Below are 21,550 nucleotides of genomic sequence, written 5' to 3' on the forward strand. Positions count from 1 at the left end.
CGACGACGATGACGTCAATGACCAGGTTTGTTTGTTATAAGTGAAGTAAAAAAGAAAACAACGTTAACACTTAAGCAGGAAAAAAAACACAAAAAAGACTAACGTAAGGCAAACGAACGATGAAAACAGAAAAACGAACACGTGAAAAATGGTTTAAATAAACCTGTTTCGATATTAAAATTAAAAAAATCGGTGGGTACCCGGGTGTTTTTGGGTGTGTGGTCGGGGGTGGATAAGCGAAGTAAAAAAGAAAACAGAAAAACGAACGTTGCGTGAAAAATGTCTTAAATAACACTGGTTCAATATTTAAATTTAAAAAATCGAAAAAAAAAAAGACATCTCACACCATGATTCGAACCCAAAACGTTTAGATAATGAACCAACGCGCTAAACAACTGACCTAACGCAACGTATATGAAATTTTTTCAGTTTTTCAACTATTTAAAGTAAATCAGTTCATGACGTCATCTGACGCATGCGTAGAACCGGTCGAGAGGGCCGTTTTTGTTGACTCCCCCCCCTGTCGAAAATTGTCGATTTCGGGGTGAAAAAATGAACGTTTTTGGCCAATTTTTCGATATTTTTTGAGTGAAGGATGGAGCTTCAGTATGATACCGAGTTTGTGAATTTTTGTCGTGTCTGTCGAAAGTTTTTAGCAGATACACAACATACATACATACATTTTTGCTTTTATATATATATAGATAGACTAGCGGGGGGAGGGTACCCGGCGTTGCCCGGGTGTTTGGAGGTGTGTGTGCTTGGCCAGATGTGGGGGGTGTTAATCAAACATAAGAATAAGCAAAGTAAATATTTAAAAAAAAACACGAAAAATAAACTAACGTAAGGCAAACGAACGATGTTAAATGTAAAAATCGGAAAAACAAAAAAAAAACAGAAAAACGAACGTTAAAACTTCTTTAAAAAATCTGAAAAATACCCCCCCCCCCCCAAGAAAGGAAAAAAAATGTGAAAAATGCCTTTGGGGGTACCCAGCATTGCTCGGGTTTTTTGGGTGTGTGTGGTCGGGCGGTGGGGGGGGGTTGTTAATGAAAACCTAAGAATAAGCGAAGTAAAAAAAACTAACATAAGGCAAACGCGAAACAGAAAAATGAACATCACATGAAAAATGGCTTAAATAACCCTGCTTCAATATAAAAATTTAAAAAATCAAAAAAAAAAAAGACATCTCACACCAGGATTCGAACCCAAAACGTTTAGATGATGAGGCCGCGCTCTAAGCAACTGAGCTAAGATGACGTCGACAGAATTGTGTCGCTTTTTCAAATATTTAAACTAAATCAGGTTACGACGTCGTTTGTGCATGCGTAGAACCGAACTCGTTATGAGAGGACGGTTTTTGGCCAATTTTTTCGATATTTGTCGGGCAAAGGTTGGAAATTTAAATGATACCGATCTGGCGAAAATCTGTGACCCGTGTGGAAAGTTTTTGCGAGACATACAAACACACATACATACAAACACACATTTTGGCTTTTATATATATAGATAAACATATAAACTAATTCAATGCTTACATTTGGGATGGGAGAGGGGAGTTTGCATCTTTATCCAAGACCAGTGGGTTTTTTGGGGTTTTTTTTTTCTCCAGCTCTCTTCCTGTTGCTACAGGTTTAACTTTTTCAGTTGGTGATCTCAATTTTTGTAGATTTTTTTTTTTTTTTTAAACAGATTCAGGAGATAGTATTCAGAATTTTTTTTTACTTTTCTGATTTCAAAATCGGAAGCTGTCATCAAGTAGACCAAAAATTTTTTTAAATAAAAAGACAAAATAAAAAGATTTTTAAAGAGTTAAAAATGATCTGGTAGAAGATGTGCTACATTTAGTTTTCAGAAAAAAATCTCCGAAACTAGTTATCAAAGATTTTCTATTTTTTCAGCAAAATTTCTCATACTGAATTGGTTGCACAACTCTTCCACATTAAAACAAACAATAATAATCCAATAAATTTTATTTTTACTTGTAATTATTTTTCTACTCCATGATTTTTTTGTAATTTATACTCATTTCGAACCGGTGTGTCAATGTGATTATGCCGTTAAGCAACCTTGAGCCTGGTCAGTACTAAAATGGGTGACCATTTGAGAATTCTAGGTGCTGTATGTGTTCTCTGCTTATCTCTGCATTGTTTCCAGTCATCTTTGCCACTAGGCTCAAGCAGTGCCAATTCAGGAGAGATGTGGTTGGAGATTGTGCAACTCTTGCCTCACATTACAGGGAGTATCCATTGTCTCTCAAAACTGAACAGAGGCGATGACTCATATCGACATAAGTACATAATGTTTTCACCTGAAATGTGCTTGTTTCAAAATCCACTATTCTGCGCAAACCAAATATTATAAAAATTCTCTTGTATTCCTGACATTTGTGAAATGATAAAATAGAAAGACCTCAAGTCAGAAGCCACTACTACTATTGATTAACCTCAGAGCATGCCAAACTTTATTTCTTTTCTTTTAAATGTTATATTTGAGCGTCTCTCCTCACCCAAACCAAAGAAAGAGAGGAAGGGGTCATGTGCTAACGCATACAGACTGTCTTGTCTTCAGATCTATAAAAGGCAAATAGTAATTTAATGCTTGCATTGTGCCCTTCAGTTAACCCTCCTCCCTCAGCCATAAAGTGATTTTTATTTTCTGGGCTTTTATTAGTCATACTAAAGTGGTTTTTCTATGATTTCCCAGAATAATTAACACTGCAAAAAAATGGTGAAAAAATAAATGCACAACAAGTAAATGTTATCAAAGGCAAGATATATTACTATTCTACCTACCTTACCCGTGTTTTGTGATTTAACTTACTTTAAAGTGAATTTTTTGTTCAAAATATGGGTAGTGTAAAGGTTGAGTTGGAACAAAAAACAAAATGGTGATCTCATTCAAGCTTCAATAATCGCTCAAAAATCGAAAATTAAACAAAATACTGATAGAAATGCATCCAATAAATCTCACAAATTTTGAGGAAATATTTTTGGAATAATCTTAAAATGTATAAAATAGTTCAATTGTGTTATATGGACTGTTGGAATTTCTTGCCTGTTTCACTTCATTTCATGCAAATCTCTATTTATATAAAGTGAGATATGTGTATATGTTTATATTTTTACTATGTGCTAAACTCATTAACCGATCATTATGAATTTTGGAATACAGCTGCTTAGCATAAGGGATTGTAATGCAAGTTATGTTTAGTTTTATACAAAGACAAACACAAAAAGGTGTTGGTCTTCATAAAAATTCAAATACCTCTGATTCTGATATAAATTTAACCATAGACAAAATTATATCTACCAATCTGATTCCCAACTTTGGAGTCAACAATAAAATCTAGACGTCTGCTTCTGCTATTTTTTCTTTTGTTGATTTTCAATGTTTTGTTGCAACAAAAGAATGTTCAAACAATAAGTTAAACGAAGGAATGCATGTGGGAGCATATGCGCTAATAAACCCGTACTCACTTCAGTCGTGAATTATCAAGAAAGTTTTCAATTAAGTCTTTTGTACATGCGTGCAGTCTTCATTCCTTTCAGCGTCACTTCCCATGCGCATTGATTGTTCAGTGGTTTGTGATCTTCTGTTAATTCAAAATGAATGAAATTCACGCACGGAGACACAAAGAGACTTGTTTGCAGTTTTAAAGGCTTTATTAGGGAGAGAGATTTTTTCATACAGAGAGAGACCAAGATTGACTCTTTATAAAATGAAACACTACTATTAAATTTTTCTTAATTTTCTTAATTAAAAATTAGTCAACGAATGAACAGTTTTTCAGATATTCACTTAACTCCTTACATTGTGTGGAGCATGTCTCTCGACTTTGACTTGAACTGCATCAAAAACTCTGTTCCAATCCTCAACACATGATCATTTTTTATATAATCAACAACACCTACTTCTAGTGTGTTTTTTCTAGGGAGCTGACTTTCTGAACCCCATTGTGCCACCTGCTGAGTGTATTGCATTCATCTCCATTTGCTATCGGATTGTTCTTACATAATGAAATGTTCAAAATTCATACTAGTTGGCATAATCTCTACTCATCGTAGAACCCTTAATATGTAACAGTTGGTCAGAAATATTTGTTTTGTTAATGTCCGTTATTAGCTCCAGTCTACATATCTACGGTGTTCGCTGTTGGTTCCGGGATTGGCTGTTCACAAATATCTTGACCGCTGCAAACTATCGTGCATGGTCTGCATTCATCTAAGATGCTGTGTATTTTATGAGAGAAGCTGGCTCAACCCATCCTGGATGAATTTTGCTTTAAGTTTGTTATTATGAAAGTCCATTAGTCTTTTCAGTTTTTCAAAATTGGTTCATTAGGCTTTTCACAAAATTCTACAGAAAGTTAAATATCATGAATGTAGAAAAGTGATTTTAGGGAGGGAATTCTGATTTACGCTCCAGGAAGTTAAAATACTGCCATTTTTTTTATAGAAATATTTAAAAAGATTCTCTATTAGATTTTGCTCAAAATCCACCACATTATTAGGATTAATATTTTTTATGGAAATCACTCCAGACAAGGCATGAAACCACTTGATGTAAGGAGCTAACAAGAACGAAAGATGATTATTGCAAAGACAGATGATGACTGTTGATCATAGTCTTGAAAAGATCAAGGCTATAGGTAGGAGGAAAACAGTCAGCAAGAAGAGTTCCACAATCTTGCAGTTCTTGAAAAGAAGTTACTGGAATAAGAAGCTGTATTACAATGAGGTATTTGAACAATTAATTGATGGAGACCACTAGACCAACGAGTCAAACAAGCTGAAACAAAGGAAGCAGGAAGTAGATCAGACAATTCTGAAGAACATATGGCATAATAGTATGTATAAAAATGGTTGAGATTAGCAGCATTAAAGCATGTTAGATAGGGGTTGTAGAGAAGATAGGATGGGGACAATCAAATTAGAGATATGTTTTTGTATTTTATGAAGAACCCTCAAATGGAACAGATTCACCAGTCCAAATATGACAACAATACTCCATACATGGCCTGATACTTGATTTGTATAGATAGAACCCTGAAACAATAACTAGTTATAATATTGCCATACAAATAAGAAACTTGTACAATTTTGTAGGGAATTTTTCTATCCCTACTCACTGCTTGCCATTTTCTTCCAAGACAGAAGCAGTTATTCGTCTCTGTCATACACAAGTAGTTGTTCAGTGGAAAATGATGTCTCCCAGTAAGGGTGATAGTAACAGTTGTAAATATATTGCTCTTTTCTTTCTTTTTGTGGCTGGAATAAGTGAAGCAATTAAAAGAACAACAAATAACTCCATTATTTCCTCTGGGATTTGATTTACTTTTTACAGCAATTTGAAGAACATCACGATGAACTGCATCATAAAGTGGTGGAGGCTATGAAAAAGCTTTTGTTCACTTTGATTCCTAATTCCCAAATGACAGGAACTCATGTCATTCTCTCATGACACAACTTCCTGTACACACATAGCTGTGACTCTAACTCAACTTTTCATGGAAAAGTCTATTTTTTTGCTTAAACTAACATTACATAGAACTTATAATTTTACTTAATCTAATTTTTTCTATATAGTCGCCTCAAGAAAACTCTGCATTCCCCCCCTCTACACACACACACACACACACACCTGGACGACTGAAAAATAACATCCAAATTTATAAAAATATATGTTTTTTACAAATATCTAAAAGTTTTCCCAAAGAAATTCCAACAAAAGTTGTGATTAATACTCGTTCAAGTAATAGTGATCTCAGGGAGAGATAACTTATGCTTTCCTTAATAGAGTAGCAGTCGTTGGCAAGGGGAGGTAACTCATGCTATCCCAATTTTTTATTTTCTTTTTTCTTAACATAATATCAAATGTAAGAGAATTAATCCATGTTATTTTTTTTTTTTAATGCAAATTATATTTGCAAATACAATTATAGGTTGTACAAACTAATTGTAATGCAAAAACAATTCACTGACTTTCTTTGTTGTATTCTTTTCCAGTGCCAACCTCAGTGAAACATACTTCACCAACCGCCAAGATCGTTATATTCTCTTTAATCACTGCCAAGAAATGTCAGATTTTTTCGCTTCACTCATTAAAACTGTTGCCTCATTTTCATTCCATGTGAATTCAGATTGTTCACTCACCTACCCGGAGGATTTAGGCGTCCATCCTTACAAAGGTAAGATAATCATTTCATTAGTTGAAAAAAAAATGTTAAAAAAATAATGATTTATCTAAAGATTGTTTATCCTCATCATCGTTGTTTTGTTATGAATGCATTAACCGTGTTCCTTAGCCTTTTTCATAGTCTGTGATTCTCAAATCACTCATCAATATTATTGCTTGCTATACTGAAAAAATATATCTGGGGCTTCAGACCATATAATTGTTTATTCCAGAGTGATACCCACCCCACCCCTAAAAATGCCACTCATGGAATCTATAATATAAAAGACAAAATGGACGCAAGAAAGGCTTTTTGGAATGCCCCCCCCCAAAAAAAAAAATGTATTCATAGGAATGATACCACCACAAATTTTTACATGATACAGAAACTATGGACATCAGATTCAAAAACGGACGTTGTCTCTATCTTAATTTTGATCGAGTTTTAAAAAATTGCCTCCTTCCCGTCCTTTCGAGTGTTTGTTTGTTTTTTTTTTTTTGTATAAAAGCAAAACTAATCGAAGAAAAGGCAGTAGCGCCTGGCTTTCCTGTCAGGGACGTCCAAAAAGGCAATTAGCTTTAATCAATGTGGGGTAAACCCTTCATATGAGACAATTGCTATTCATTTGGACGCTGCCAAAGCTCCCCTTTTAGGGGGGAGCTGGTTTTCCCCAACATCATGGGAAACAGTTAAGTGCGTGATTCTTAACTTAAGTCATTCACTTAACTTTTCATTTCTGCAAGTCAACTTTTTCATTGTCATTGCTAAATTTGAACACTTTTCTTGTCATGTCATAGCATAGCGTTAAGATTTTAGGTTTTCTTTCACTTTTTTTTCCGCCTTCACATGTTTTTTTTTTTTGTGCTCAGCGCATGCTTCCAAACACCTCCAATGCCAGACACACCCGCTAGTCATTAATAAAATTTGCAATCAAAGCATATTTATGATCAGTCATGAATGTCCAAAAATCTTTGTTTTATCGCCGATCAATTATATCAATTATATGCTTCTTTGCATTGCCTGGATATGAGGTGCAAAATTGTTCATAACTCGCACTCCTTTCTTGCCTCATCATGTTGAAAAGACTTCATTTCGCACACCACATTTTCATCTGCCCAGGCCAAACTCTCTTAATGACCTAGTGGTTTTCATCTGCCCAGGCCAAACTCTCTTAATGACTTAGTGGTCATTAAGATAGTTTGGCCTGGGCAGATGAAAATGTGGTGTACGAAATGAAGTCTAACAATGAAGTAACACACATGACCGACCATTTATTTACATCTTTAAACCAGTGATGATCAATGATCCCATGTTTTGATATTGCAACTCCTGCAGTGTACTTGGATTGTAATGGTCTTTGCAGCCCTCTTCTGTCTAGGGTTTCAAGTTTCCAAACTAGAAATGATAGTTTGAAATGATGTTGGAGACCTTTTAGTGATTGTCTCATCAGTAGCTGTGATCCTGAATTGGCTTCACACATTTGAAGCATATCATTAAACATCAATAAAACAAAGACTGTTGGACATTTGTGACTGAAACTAGGTGGACAAGTCAGTCTATTTATTTTCTTCTCTATGGGATGGGGGTAAATAAAATTCATCTTATCAAAAAGGGGCACTTTAGATTGGGATAAAAACTTGCCTGGTTTGTCATTATATATGGCAGAGTTGCCATCATTTAACAATTGAAATACTAATTTGCATCGGAATTGTAGCACTTTCATTGATGTTGAATGCATCATTTCACTTCTGTTAACCAAAAGGAACACAACTGAATGCGGATCTCCAGAAAAGATTAATAATTTAAATGCATACATCTTCAACTATACAGAGCTGTGATTCTTACCATTTTTATAGATGCCAGACATGCTAAAATGCTAAACCATTTCCACATGGCCTGCCTCCATAGACTGTTGAAAGTGGTAAGACAAGATACCAGACACAGAAGTTTTAGCACAGTCAAACATCCCATCAGGCCACACGATGTTGCAACGGTGTCACATTCGTTGGGTATATCCTATATGCTGCATGCTTGATTCAAGACTTCCAAAACAGTTCCTTTATGGTGAGCTGTTCAAAAGTAAAAGAACCATAAAAGAACAGCAGAAACAGTCTAAAAGTCTCTTTCAAACAGTCTGGTTTGTATTTCAGCTCGTGCGAAAACCTAATCCAAGACAAGTGTTCTTAACATACTGCAAGCCACAAAGAGACTACAATTGTTGAATCTGCCCACATTGAAGAATGCGAGGAAACATACGATTAGAAAAGACAGAACACTCAACACCTCTGTTACATAATTATTCTACAGGTGTCCCACAGGCAGGAAATACTTCAGAGCTTAAATTGGACTGATAAACCATCTCAAAACCTACAGAACAATTGTATGATTACTGCCAAACGATAGACGACTATCACATCTCAAGTGACAGGACCTAGTTCATTTATGGATCTGACCAAATTGCTAGTCGAAAATGCGTCGATACAGGAAACATCCCAAATTAATAACACCCTCTTCTTTTAAAGGGAAAATGAGGCATTTTTTCAAATCAGAGTGCTTTATTTTGGGAACGCTGGCTCTTCAATTCCACTTTCCATCCCTTGTGTTACATCTTCCTATTATGCAGCGGAGATTAGTTGTATGGTGATTCCATAATAGTTCATTGTATAAGGAAGGGGTGTCGGTACTTTCTCTACAACAGATTGTGTAACAAAAAAAAAAAAAAAAAAAACTTGCCCTTTTTGTGAAAGCTTGCAATGTAATACAGAATATCCTTTGACTTTTACATAGGTTTTATTGGTTTCAGAAGTAAATGTCGAATTCAACACATGTTTCTTTGGAAACTTTCTTTTTTTAACTATTCTACTTCCTTCCATATTATTTTACCGGCATATTTTTTTTATTTACTTAATGTTAAATAATCAAGTGTTTCTTTCCTTTTCTTTGCGGGGGGGGGGGGGGGAATAAATGGGATGGTTTTCCATATTAATTGTTATGGCAGCCAAAGATTGGTGTAGACTACCAAAAAACATTATATATTGCATTTCTACATAGTATATATATATATATATATATATATATATATATATATATATATATATATAATGATTGTTTGGAGAGGTATAGAATTTAAATATTGCAATCATGAATTATAATTTATGATTAAAAGTAAAATGCGTTTTAAAAAAAAAAGAGGGACAAAGAAGAGGAAAGAAAAATAAAGTGGGAGTCAGCTGACTGGTTTCGCCCTCGTTGTCTCAAAACTGTATCGAGGGATTTAAAAATGGGGATATCAAAAATATGAACATTTAAAATAAGATTACGTTGCATTCCATTATGAGTGAAAAAAAAAATTGGAAAGCAATTAAAATAAAGCAACGTTATATTTTTCGAAGATTCTAGAGATTAATCAAGCTGAAACCTAAGAGAAATCTCTTGTTACAGAGAGAAGGCCTTCTCAACTGAACATTAACAAGATTTTTAAATGGAATGTTGAGTGAGCATGACTCAGAATTGAAAATGAATTTGCACTGAAGTTCGCTGCACATGGCAGGTTTTTAATGAGGTGGTCAGTTATTGAAGACCTGTATGTGTTGGCAATTACGTCTGTTGCTCGGTACCTCCCATTTCTGATTTTGTTAGGTATGTGCTATTGGACTCTTCCATCCAGTCTCAACATTGTTCGGCCCACGTAGTTGGCACCACAACTACATTCAAAATTGTTAATTGCATTATTATTATGATGATGAGGGTGGGAATGTAGACCATCTTTTCAAGAAGATGGCATTAAAGTTCTCGTAGAGTACACAACATGCACATTTCAAGCAAAATAACATTTTTGCACTGTTGGGCTGATTTGGATGGCGAATTTCTCACTTACTGTCCCCAACCACGTTAAGCGTATATATATTGAACATTTATTCACTGTTTGAATTTTAGTTTCAGAAAACTCAGTTATTTTTCTTTGCATAACTGACCCACTCACTTGAAGAGGGTACCTAATTCTTGGATAGGGTATCAGTATTTCTTATAAATTCCTTATCCAAGTTTGATTTTGAACAAATCATAAAAGCATGATGTGTTAGGATCCAAATTAAATTAATGTTACGTTTTGGGGGGCAAAATAAATCCCAGCGTGTATACAGTCCCTTAAATGTAAATTTGCGGTAGATTGATGTAAAGTAACTAGATGGTGTTTTTGTTACCAATACATAAAGGAAAGTGTTACACTCTCCTTCATAAGTATACTTTAATGCGGGATGCATTTTATTGAGAAGAAAAAATTATGTGTCTCCGTTTGGTTATTGAAGAGACAAAATGTATCGCCCAAGTATCGAAAATAGACTGAGTTTCATGGGTCCAGAAAGTAGTTGCTCTTCATGGAAACCCACAAAAATATTCGCTATTATTGGCTCCAGGACTGAGCCTATGGACACACCTAATTGCCGATACATTAAATCGTTGAAACTGAATTCAACAGATGCAGTAGCAAATTTCATCAGCTCAACTAATATGCTTTCAGAAATGGGAGGAGGTGATATCTGCCTATGATATAAAAAAATCTGTACAGATATCTATAGTCTTTAAAATCAGGACACAAGTTATATATATATATATATATATATATATATATATATATATATATATATATATATATATTAGGAGTGCCAAAAATTTCCAACCCTATAATGGGAAAAGAAAAGAGAACATATATTTAATTATATGCTAGCAAGAAGACCAAACGTTACACGGTATTTTTTTCTACACATATCAAGGCCAAGAGGCCACTCGAGGATAAGGGTTAAAGAGTGTACAGTAGAAATTGGACAATATAGTAATCGTTAGTAATGGAAATTCATTATTGAATAAGGGTCAACAAACGTTTCACACTTCCAATATATTTTATCATCAAAATCATTTTTCAAACAAATCGATATTCTGCTCTAGTTGGTAACCATCGACGTGAGGCTTCACATGCCTCCTTGCAGTGACTTACTCACCAATACACTGTAGTCTATATTGCACTCTAAATTATTAATGCTAATTTTATAAAAATATTTTTATATAATAGCTTCAATTAGTTTAAAATGCAAAAGATAAGTGTCATGATTCAATTGTACTCTAAACAGAAACATTCATTTCAAACATGCTCCTGTCTTATTAAAGAACCTACTGTCGATTTTTTACACTAGACCTTTCTGCTTATGCAGTGATAAAACTTCTCAAATGTACTTGTGATGTTCGGCTGTATAAGGGTGTTAAATTTGGTCCAAATCAAAATGTTTCTTATTTAATCAGACTTTTGATTATCAATTTTCAATACTTATTAGAGGAATTCTAATACAAAATCTATCTATAAATGAAGTACGTTTGTGTGTATTTAAAAAAAAAAAACATGCACAGCCATTTTGGAGTTCATAGGGAATGAACTCACACACACAATACCTTTTATATATAAATAGAAAGTAACCCTATTTTCAAAAGTTCAACAACAGCAGGGATTTAATAAACAAAACAGTTATAGTGATCTGTAGTTAATCTGTTTTTGTTATTTATTTTTTGACAATCTACTTATATAATATATATACTAGCAAGTCTATTCGGTCTTGTTCAGGGCCATATAAGCAAAATAGAAAAGGTTGAAAAGTGTGTGTAATCTCTTTATATTAAAGCCTCTGTCTTTCTCTACCTCTCTCATTCGGTATTTTATATCTTTTTCTTTTTCCTTCTCCCTCACCCCCCCCCCGCCTCAGCCCATTTGTCTCTCTTGTTTTAAAGTATTGAAAATAATAATGTAAGTTATTCACCTGATTTTTCAGTTTAAAAGTTATTGCTTCCAGGAAAAAGCGAGTTTCTTCCCCACCCATGTCCTCAAAAATATAATGAACTCTATATCTGTTTTGATTTATTACTGAACAACACCGAGTTTCTTATCTTCCCACTCCTGTTAATAATATAATGAAATTTATTTTAGTGTATGCTTGAACAATGCTGAGTTCCTTCTGTTTCTTTAGCAAGTATATACCACATTGAAAATATACTACTGTATTATTGCATACACCTGCTCTATCTAGGACATGGAACACTGACTCCTGAGTAACACAATGGATTTTTTCTGGTATATGATAGCATATTAAAATATAGTGAAAATCTTTCTCCAGCACAACGCAGCATTTAAAAACACCTGTCACATATAGGATTAATCTATCTTGATGACTACTGGACAACGTCAAGTAAATATACCTGCTCTATCTATTATATTGAGCATTTTGAATTAACTTATCCCACTTACCAACTCTAATACTATATTACTATTATAACTGCAGGATATTGATGACTACAAGAATCACTGAGTAAACACACTTGCTCTATCTATGAAATTGAGCACTTTGGATTAACTTATACTGCTTACCAAATATAATATTGTATTACTAGTATGGCTTGCAGGCAACATTAAGTTAACAAAAGACAGAAATTCTTTCTTCCAAACAACACTGCATTCAAACACACCTGCTCTATCTAGGGTGTTGAACACTTTTGAATTCCTATAGATCACTTACTAAATGCAAAACTGTAATTTTACATTTTTTGCTCCTATTTAGATCGCTACTGAAACCACTCAAATAAAATTAAGGACACCTCCAGGACACTACTAAAACCACCAAGTTTCCTGCCACCCCCCTCTCTAGTCTGAAGAGAAGCTTAAGAAATGTTAAATAATTTTTAAAGAAAATGCTAATTGGAAGAAATATATTGAAATTACTGTTTTATTTCCAAATTATGGCTTTTAGGAAGCGGAATCATATCTCTGCAAAAATTTCAAGTACCAGAGTCTACCAATTCGACAGCCTTTAGACAATGCACATACCAACCATGCTGCTTAAATAACCTTCCCCCTCCCTCATCCCCTTCTGTATAAGCACTATTAAAATTATTCCTTTGTGCAGCTTTTTGGTTTGTATCATTTAAAAGAAGAAAATGCTTAATTTTTGTTTTTCTGCAAATTTCTTTCTGTTCTTTTCGCAATAGTGACCTTTAGTAAAAAAGAAGCACCAGATTTTCTATTATCAGCAAAATCATGCAATGCTTTGGTAAGAATCTCATGTTAATCGCTTTGTTGGCCTTTTCTGAAAAGGGCCAAGACAAAGTTCACTTTTGATTGTGAGACAATGTTGCAGTGCGATTAATCAAGAAAAATTTTGACTTCATTCCTATGAGAAAAGAGTTTTAGCGTTTTCGTATCCAATGTTGCACAAATAAATTAAAACAGAACCACATGATAAAAATATTTAAAAAAAAAAAATTGAAACCATAACATTAATAAAGATGCACCCAATTACAAAAACTGAAGAAAAAATCTGATTAAAAAAAAATGTAATGAAAATATAAAATTAAGTCAAAATAATCATCCTACTATACACTATAAGATCAAAACTAATGTGCATTTATTTGTATGTAAAAAATGTGTACTTGCAAAAGCTAGTAAAACGTATGCTATTCTCTAGCCTTACCCTATAAAGTCATTTCAAGAGATGAGAGAAAGTGAGACAGCAAGTCAGACAACCATCTCAGACTTACCCCGCTGCACGAAATGAATTCGGAAAGTGATTCCCGGCTGACTATAGCATAGTAATTTTCAAGTCTAATGTAAATAATAAGTTCTTATTGAGTTGTCCTCTTAAATAATCCAATTCTGCGAGTGTTTTTTTTTTAACCTGAAAGTGATTAGAAATTATAATTCATATATGAAAATGATTAGAAATTATAATTCATATATGAAAGTGATTAGAAATTATAATTCATATATGAAAGTGATTAGAAATTATAATTCATATATGAAAGTGATTAGAAATTATAATTCATATATGAAAGTGATTAGAAATTATAATTCATATATGAAAGTGATTAGAAATTATAATTCATATATGAAAGTGATTAGAAATTATAATTCATATATGAAAGTGATTAGAAATTATAATTCATATATGAAAATGATTAGAAATTATAATTCATATATGAAAATGATTAGAAATTATAATTCATATATGAAAATGATTAGAAATTATAATTCATATATGAAAGTGATTAGAAATTATAATTCATATATGAAAGTGATTAGAAATTATAATTCATATATGAAAGTGATTAGAAATTATAATTCATATATGAAAGTGATTAGAAATTATAATTCATATATGAAAGTGATTAGAAATTATAATTCATATATGAAAGTGATTAGAAATTATAATTCATATATGAAAATGATTAGAAATTATAATTCATATATGAAAATGATTAGAAATTATAATTCATATATGAAAGTGATTAGAAATTATAATTCATATATGAAAGTGATTAGAAATTATAATTCATATATGAAAGTGATTAGAAATTATAATTCATATATGAAAGTGATTAGAAATTATAATTCATATATGAAAATGATTAGAAATTATAATTCATATATGAAAATGATTAGAAATTATAATTCATATGTTTTTTGATGAGGTGCAGCGAATTAAGTATTATTGTATTTATTCAATGTACAGTTAATGATTAAAAGAGATCAGTATTAAAAAAAAAATGAGCAGAAACTTAACCATATTCAACTATGAATTTGGCATAAAGCAATTCTAAATGAACAGGCTAGAACTTTTTCCCGTTTTTAACAGGCTAAAAAGTCTAGTATTAGTAATACATCTAGATAAAAAGTGTGTGCAAACAATGGCGATGCATAATTGTTTTTAATCATTTTTAACAAAGGATGTACATTGGTAATAGATAAAATATGAGCTGCATTTGAAGTCTTTCATCTTTTCTTTATGATTTAGAAAAATAACTAATGCCTTTGAATTGGGAAATAAAACCGATTTCAAATCGTGTACGATGAGAAAATTTCTATTTCTCATCAAAATTGTGAGAAGTTGTGGATAGAACCTTAAAATCTTAACAAAAGCAACAGAAAAATAAGTTAGAATTCCAAGTTTTTCCCATTTAATGGATTAAGGGATTTTTATTCCCAAGCGATTTTGTTCTCATTGTCAGAATTATAAAGGAGTTTACATGGACTAAGCTTATTTATTGATAACTAGCTGTATGCACTTACCTTGTGTTGCCCGGGAGTTTTTTACTTTTGTTTTTTTCTCTTTTTTTAATTTATTTATTTTTTGTATTAATGGATTATTTTTTGCTTAAATGGGATTTTTTAAATTAAGTTTATTATAGTAACATTTATTTAATTTATTAAGTGAGAAAAATATTCTGAAAGCAATGCATTCTATGAAGCCTGCTTATAGAATTATACTTTATTTGGTATTAAATCAATAGATCGTTGATATGCCATAAACCAAACCATTGGATTTGAACAAAAATTGTGATAAAAATAAAACTGATTTGATTTCAGTTGCTTTTTTATTTATAAAATTACGAGCATTTCATCTCGGTGTTTGGAGGTGTGTGGAGGTGTTTGGAGGTGTTTGGAGGTGTGTGTTGAACAAAAAAAAAGCGGTCAATTTTTTTAACTTTGACCCCTATTATAACCCATTAACCGTTCTTGTTTGGGGCTCAAATCAAGTTATTAAGTTAGATCCATGTCCAAGGAACCTGGTAGAGGAGTTTGGTAGAGTTCTCAAAGGTCAAATCGTTAAACTTTGACCCTTTAACAGCCAAATTTCTGGCCGAAAACGGATTACAAAGATTTCCCAAATCTCAGTACCCTGTATATCAAATTTCGAGTCTGTAGACTGAAAATTGACAAAGTTATTGCATAGGGAAATGTACAGACACGCACACACACAGACAGACACACAGACACGTTCACTTTTATAGATATAATAGATTGCACATGAATAACTTCTAAAACTTTCAATCTTTTAATTCACAAGGATTTTCAAAGAATTGTAAAACCAGACATGACTTTCTATTTGACATTTTTAATAATTTCAAATGCCTTAAAAATTTCGATGGATCACAGAGTAATTCGTTTTGTTTTTCCAAACTATTAATAAAAGTTAAAAATTACTGATTTTGTTCATGAATAAATTGAAATGCATGATGGTGGATTTAATTTCGTCATTAAGTTATTTTTTAAGATAGGATTTTAAAATAATTTGGTTTAGTATTTTATGTGATTACATTTTTGATTTCAATAAATCTATATATTAATATGCTTGTACCTGCATTTTGTGTATCACACTGCCAGTAAAACATTAAAATAATAAGATCAGTGTAGTATCTGCTCTGATTCTACACATCACCTTTTCGATCCTCGGTCAATGGAGAAGAAATCCTTCATGACTGAGACAATTTTTGTTCCTATCCAGAGTGCCTGTTTTTGGGGAGCTGGATTTTCTCCATATTAAAAACCGACCTTATATCTAACTCTGCCCTCGTGGGGAGGCAAGTAAATAGGAACATTTAAATAATCAAATAATCGTCATAAAGTAGTGAGATTTATCTTTCTAACTAAAAACTGCAAATTCAAATCTGATTCTGTGTCTAGCGTGATTGAGGTTGAATTAAAAAATTACCTCCCTAGACAAAACATGCTAGAAATGCAGGTGTTGAATGGCATTACATAGAAATGATTACATTTTTGAGAGACAGAACAGAGTTTCTGGGCAGTCAGACTCGGGAAGCAAAAGAGAAAAAATGTTCTGAAAATGTAGGGAAGCAAAATTTCATCAATCCGTTGATGCTGTTTACATCTCTCAATCTCCAAGTTAAGAAGTAATCAGAATTAGATTTGTCTCTCCCCATGAACAACTATTCTCTAAATAAAACCTTTAAATGCCAGCAAGTCTTCATTGTGTTCTATGCATGAGTAGATTTGTCTTGAGAAAAACAGAAGCTACAACAACCACAAGGGGTGACGGTCCACATATTGGAAAGCATTGATAAAAAGAATGAAAGACAGTGCACATAAATAAAAAGATTTTGCTTTGTTGATTTTCTTAATCAATCATTGGCAAAACTCCATATGTGCACAAATATGCATTTGTTGAAAATATGCAAACTGTGTTTAAAATGTTACATCAATTCATGTTTTCAGAAACTATTTGTTTCATTGAATTTCACTGATTTTAATATTTAATCCTGCTGAATATTTTCTCTTAAAATAGTTATTAATACAGGAAGTCGGAGGAATTTTCACTCTCACACTGAGATCTATTACTATTCTCACTATATACACTGGAAGACTTCTCATAGGAAACTTTCATTGATAGCACTGTTACTATTATTTCATATTTGGATATTTCTGTTCTATGTTAGATACTCTATATTTTCAACAGTTTTAATTTCATTTGTTACTTATTTATTTTTTGCTTAACAAATTAATAGATTACATTTATCGTTTTTCTTTTAATCATTGTAAAAACCATTGCTTGCTGCATACATTTCACTTAGTACTTCATTTCAGCATTATTGAGGAGTTGTCATTCATTAAAACACTAACTTTGCTTTTTCTACGATTCTTGAGCATTATTATTATATAAATATTATCGGATTTTCACAGGAGGGACCACATGAAGGTTACTGTTATATCCTCAAAGGAGGTATAATCTATTATATGAAAGGCAAAAATTTTCTTGCCATATTGCATGTACGTTTGTATGTCCAGCTATGAACCAAAGACTCGTAAGGCTTATATTCTTTGATTAGCTTTGGCCTGGATCTATAATCTCTAAAATTTCTGAAAAAAATTATTCTTTAAAGGTAAACTGGGTCTGGTCTTATTACAAACTGGAAAGGGAGGGTGATGGAGGTAGAGAGATAGAAGTTTTAAAATAAAGATGTTACAATATTTAACTTCTATTTATTTTTTATGATCCCAGGCAACGCTGGGTATCCCAGCTTGTAAATAAATAAAACACGCGCATATGTTGAAAAGAAGAATAAGGTTATATTACAATAATACAATGGTGTAAGTATAGCTTCCACTACTTGCTGCGTGGGTTAAGGTTAAAGTATTATAGACTTATTGGAAGAGTTCATTGTGTATCTAAATAGGGGTGATACTGCAACAATTACTGATACCTCGAATGAAAATGGTTGCATGGAATCAGCTGAGTTATCAGTCCATGTCAGTACCGGCTTTACCAGGAATGACTCCTTTCTCAACACTATTAGCACATAATTGAACGCAATAAATCTGATTGGACTTGAACTGACAATAATTAATATTGTTTTGTGAACTTGGTGTAACCTTCTGTTTTTCTATTTGCTATTTGATCCGTGGCGTCAAGTTTCTATTTTTTGTTTTATTTCGTTTGTGGTCACGTAGCTGATTTATTGCTCAAGTAATTTCAGTAATGACTGTAATTCTGCTATTTTGTTTTCGTCTTTAAAAATGTTGTATTTTCTCTTGCATATCCAATAACTTAATTATTTAATCATTACGTTTTTTCTTTTTTAAAGAAAACTTTTGCATTGTCAGCATGCACGTTAGCATTTTAAGATGTGAAAGTATTCGCCCTCTCATCTCATCATTTCCTCCCATTTCAAAGCTGATCTTTAGCACTATTTAAATGAAAGTCGGTCAGAATTACCATTTGTTTTGTCAAATCTTGGAACATCATTAATCAAATGATTATATTGCCTAAAAAACATTTGCTTTAAGATTAACCCTACTATACTTATTCTCATATTTTTTCTTTGTAACTTCTGAAAGAATAAAGATTTTACTATTAGATTTAGTGATTTTATTTTCATAAAATTTACATTTCTAAATTCTCATTGTTTACTTTAAAAAATGTAGCTATAATACTTCTGATCTGCAGTTCTCCTCTTGTAAAGTGGGCTCCATTGTTACTAACTAAAGTTTTCTGAAGTCTAAAATAAATACATTAAGTTCGATATTGTATTTCTTGCAGTTGGATGTCTGCACTTAACAATTTCTGGCCACAATGATCAAGTAATAAGATCCACTGATGGGCTTTGCATAGTTGATATGCAATCCAGTTCATGGGAGATATGTCTTTGACTATAGTTGAATCTTTACCAGTGGATCCTTCGCTGCTAATTGACATCCTCTGCACAGTTTCAAATTTCTTGGTACATCCTCAACCAAGATGTATAACTTCTCATTAAAAATTTCATTATTGAAATCCCTGTATGGCCTGTGTAAAACTCTTTCATGATTTTACTTTTGCAGAGTAACTGGTGTTACTACTCTATCTACCTGTTTGCATATTGAAAAGGGTGATACACAAATTCCTAACATTTTCTCATGACGTTTGATTTTTTTCCCCAATTTATCGTTCATTTCTTTTTTTTTTTCTTCTTTTTTTTCATCTCAAACAAAGCATATTTGCATTGAAATGTGAAAGCCTACAAAAATTCTGGGTTTGATTTATGTCACTGGCAACTTTTTTTGACCCCTTTGCACTCCCTGGCACAAACAAGTTGCATTCACTCAGTACAGCGTTAACCGCGCTATTCATATCATAAACTCCATAACACTTAATATTATGAATTTCTTCATTCTGGATTATTTTATATAATATACAAAACTAATTTTTTTGTCATATTTTGTAATATTTTTTCTGGGGTACATTTAATGGCTATTAGTTTTTCTGTTTGATTCAAGAAAAATAAATAATTTTGGAATTCATATTAAAGTCAAATAAATTAGTTTTTTCTTTTTCTTTTTTTTTTTTTTTTCAGATTAGTTTAAATATTTATTGATTTACTCCTCAAAAATATCTGTTAAAATATTCATATAATTTGAAAATTTTAAAACAAACTACATATTTACTTTAAAATACTACTTTTCTATTTTTTTAAAATACTACTTTTCTATTTTTTTTAAAATACTACTTTTCTATTTTTTTAAAATACTACTTTTCTATTTTTTTAAAATACTACTTTTCTATTTTTTTTTAAATACTACTTTTCTATTTTTTTTAAAATACTACTTTTCTATTTTTTTTTAAATATTACTTTTCTATTTTTTTTAAAATACTACTTTTCTATTTTTTTTTAAATATTACTTTTCTATTTTTTTTAAAATACTACTTTTCTATTTTTTTTAAAATACTACTTTTCTATTTTTTTTTAAATATTACTTTTCTATTTTTTTTAAAATACTACTTTTCTATTTTTTTTAAAATACTACTTTTCTATTTTTTTAAAATACTGCTTTTCTATTTTTTTAAAATACTACTTTTCTATTTTATTTTTAAATACTACTTTTCTATACAATAAGTCCGTGAAAGATAAGTTTATAATCGTGTTTACTGTAGTAAAAAAAAAAAAATACCCATTTTTGAAAAGATATGATAAAAAAGAAAAAATTTTTAATTGAATGTTTTGATTTGAAATTGGAATGAGCAGTTGGCAATGTCATCAGATTCTGATGACATCACAAATGGTTAGTTCTAGCTGCATATTTAAAATTTGCATGTTTTTGTCACAAACTTGAGTTGAAAAAATGTTGTTTTTTGTTTTTTTTATAATTGTCATTAATATGTGTTAGCAAATACAGCAAAGCAATTTTTCTATGTTTCATTATGGTGGATCTTTTAATTTATTAGTGAGTCACCACTTATCAAGCCAAAACGCCACTCAAGGATAAAGGATGGAACGATTGTCAGTTGAAAGGTGTACAAATAAGGGTACTTATGCAGAATAAGGATCATGCTATCATCAGAATTTTCCAGTCAGTTTATGTAAAATGCCAAAAATTGCAAGAATGCTAAGCCAATGTCATTTAATAAAACATTTGCTATAATTTACTATATCAAAGGCTATATATTTATCTTTATTTTAACAAAAAATAAATTAGTATGTTCCCTCTATCAAAGAATATTCATGTATTTATCCTAATAATAAATATTTGGTTAATTATTGCTACTGTCAATATAACATATGTAGTAGATTGATTTGTTTCGCTGTAAAGAAAAAAACAGTATTAACACCTTGAGCTTAATCGCCCCACCCCCACTCTGCAAATGAAATTGTACTTTTTGTTGGGTGGTTACGTACGAACACTTTGAAAAACTTGGCTGAAAGAAGAAAAAGTAAACAAATAATTTAGAATTTTAAGTGGAGGAGCAGTTTTGTATATAAATTAGGCATGTTCACTCTTTTTTTTCTTTTACCATTAACCCTATGTCCAATTGGTAAGATTATAAGACCATGCATAATCACTTTAAAAAAAATAGAAGCCCCCCCTCTCCCCCCCCCTCCCTCAAATTCACAGAATTTATCTCAGAGTGATAAAAAAAAATGGTTAACTGCTTTAAAACTCCTAGAATGTCCGGGAAATAATGTTATTTTTATATTCAAAATTGAACTCCCACTCTAAATTCTTAAAATTTTTTTTTTTTTTTTTTCAGTGTTTTCACATGATAAAAAGTAAAATCTCTTTTTAGA

General features: G+C 31.8%; 1 protein-coding gene and 1 long non-coding RNA gene across 8 annotated transcripts in view; one reads left to right on the forward strand and one right to left on the reverse strand.

The window, feature by feature from the left end:
• Nucleotides 1–21,550, forward strand: part of LOC145254902 (CDP-diacylglycerol--glycerol-3-phosphate 3-phosphatidyltransferase, mitochondrial-like) — a 316,634-nt gene that overhangs the window by 271,028 nt on the left and 24,056 nt on the right. For all 7 annotated transcript variants that reach the window (XM_080113842.1, XM_080113837.1, XM_080113841.1 and 4 more), the window contains exon 5: nucleotides 6,009–6,190. In XM_080113842.1, coding sequence (XP_079969968.1) covers nucleotides 6,009–6,190 — 182 coding nt within the window. The remainder of the gene's footprint in view (nucleotides 1–6,008; nucleotides 6,191–21,550) is intronic.
• The window catches only part of LOC145254903 (uncharacterized), a 133,851-nt gene that overhangs the window by 12,291 nt on the left and 100,010 nt on the right, over nucleotides 1–21,550 (reverse strand). The gene's annotated exons all lie outside the window — the stretch shown is intronic.

The sequence above is a fragment of the Euprymna scolopes genome, chromosome 30 (assembly GCF_053919585.1).
Source record: "Euprymna scolopes isolate OS-2025 chromosome 30, ASM5391958v1, whole genome shotgun sequence".
NCBI lineage: Eukaryota > Metazoa > Mollusca > Cephalopoda > Sepiida > Sepiolidae > Euprymna > Euprymna scolopes.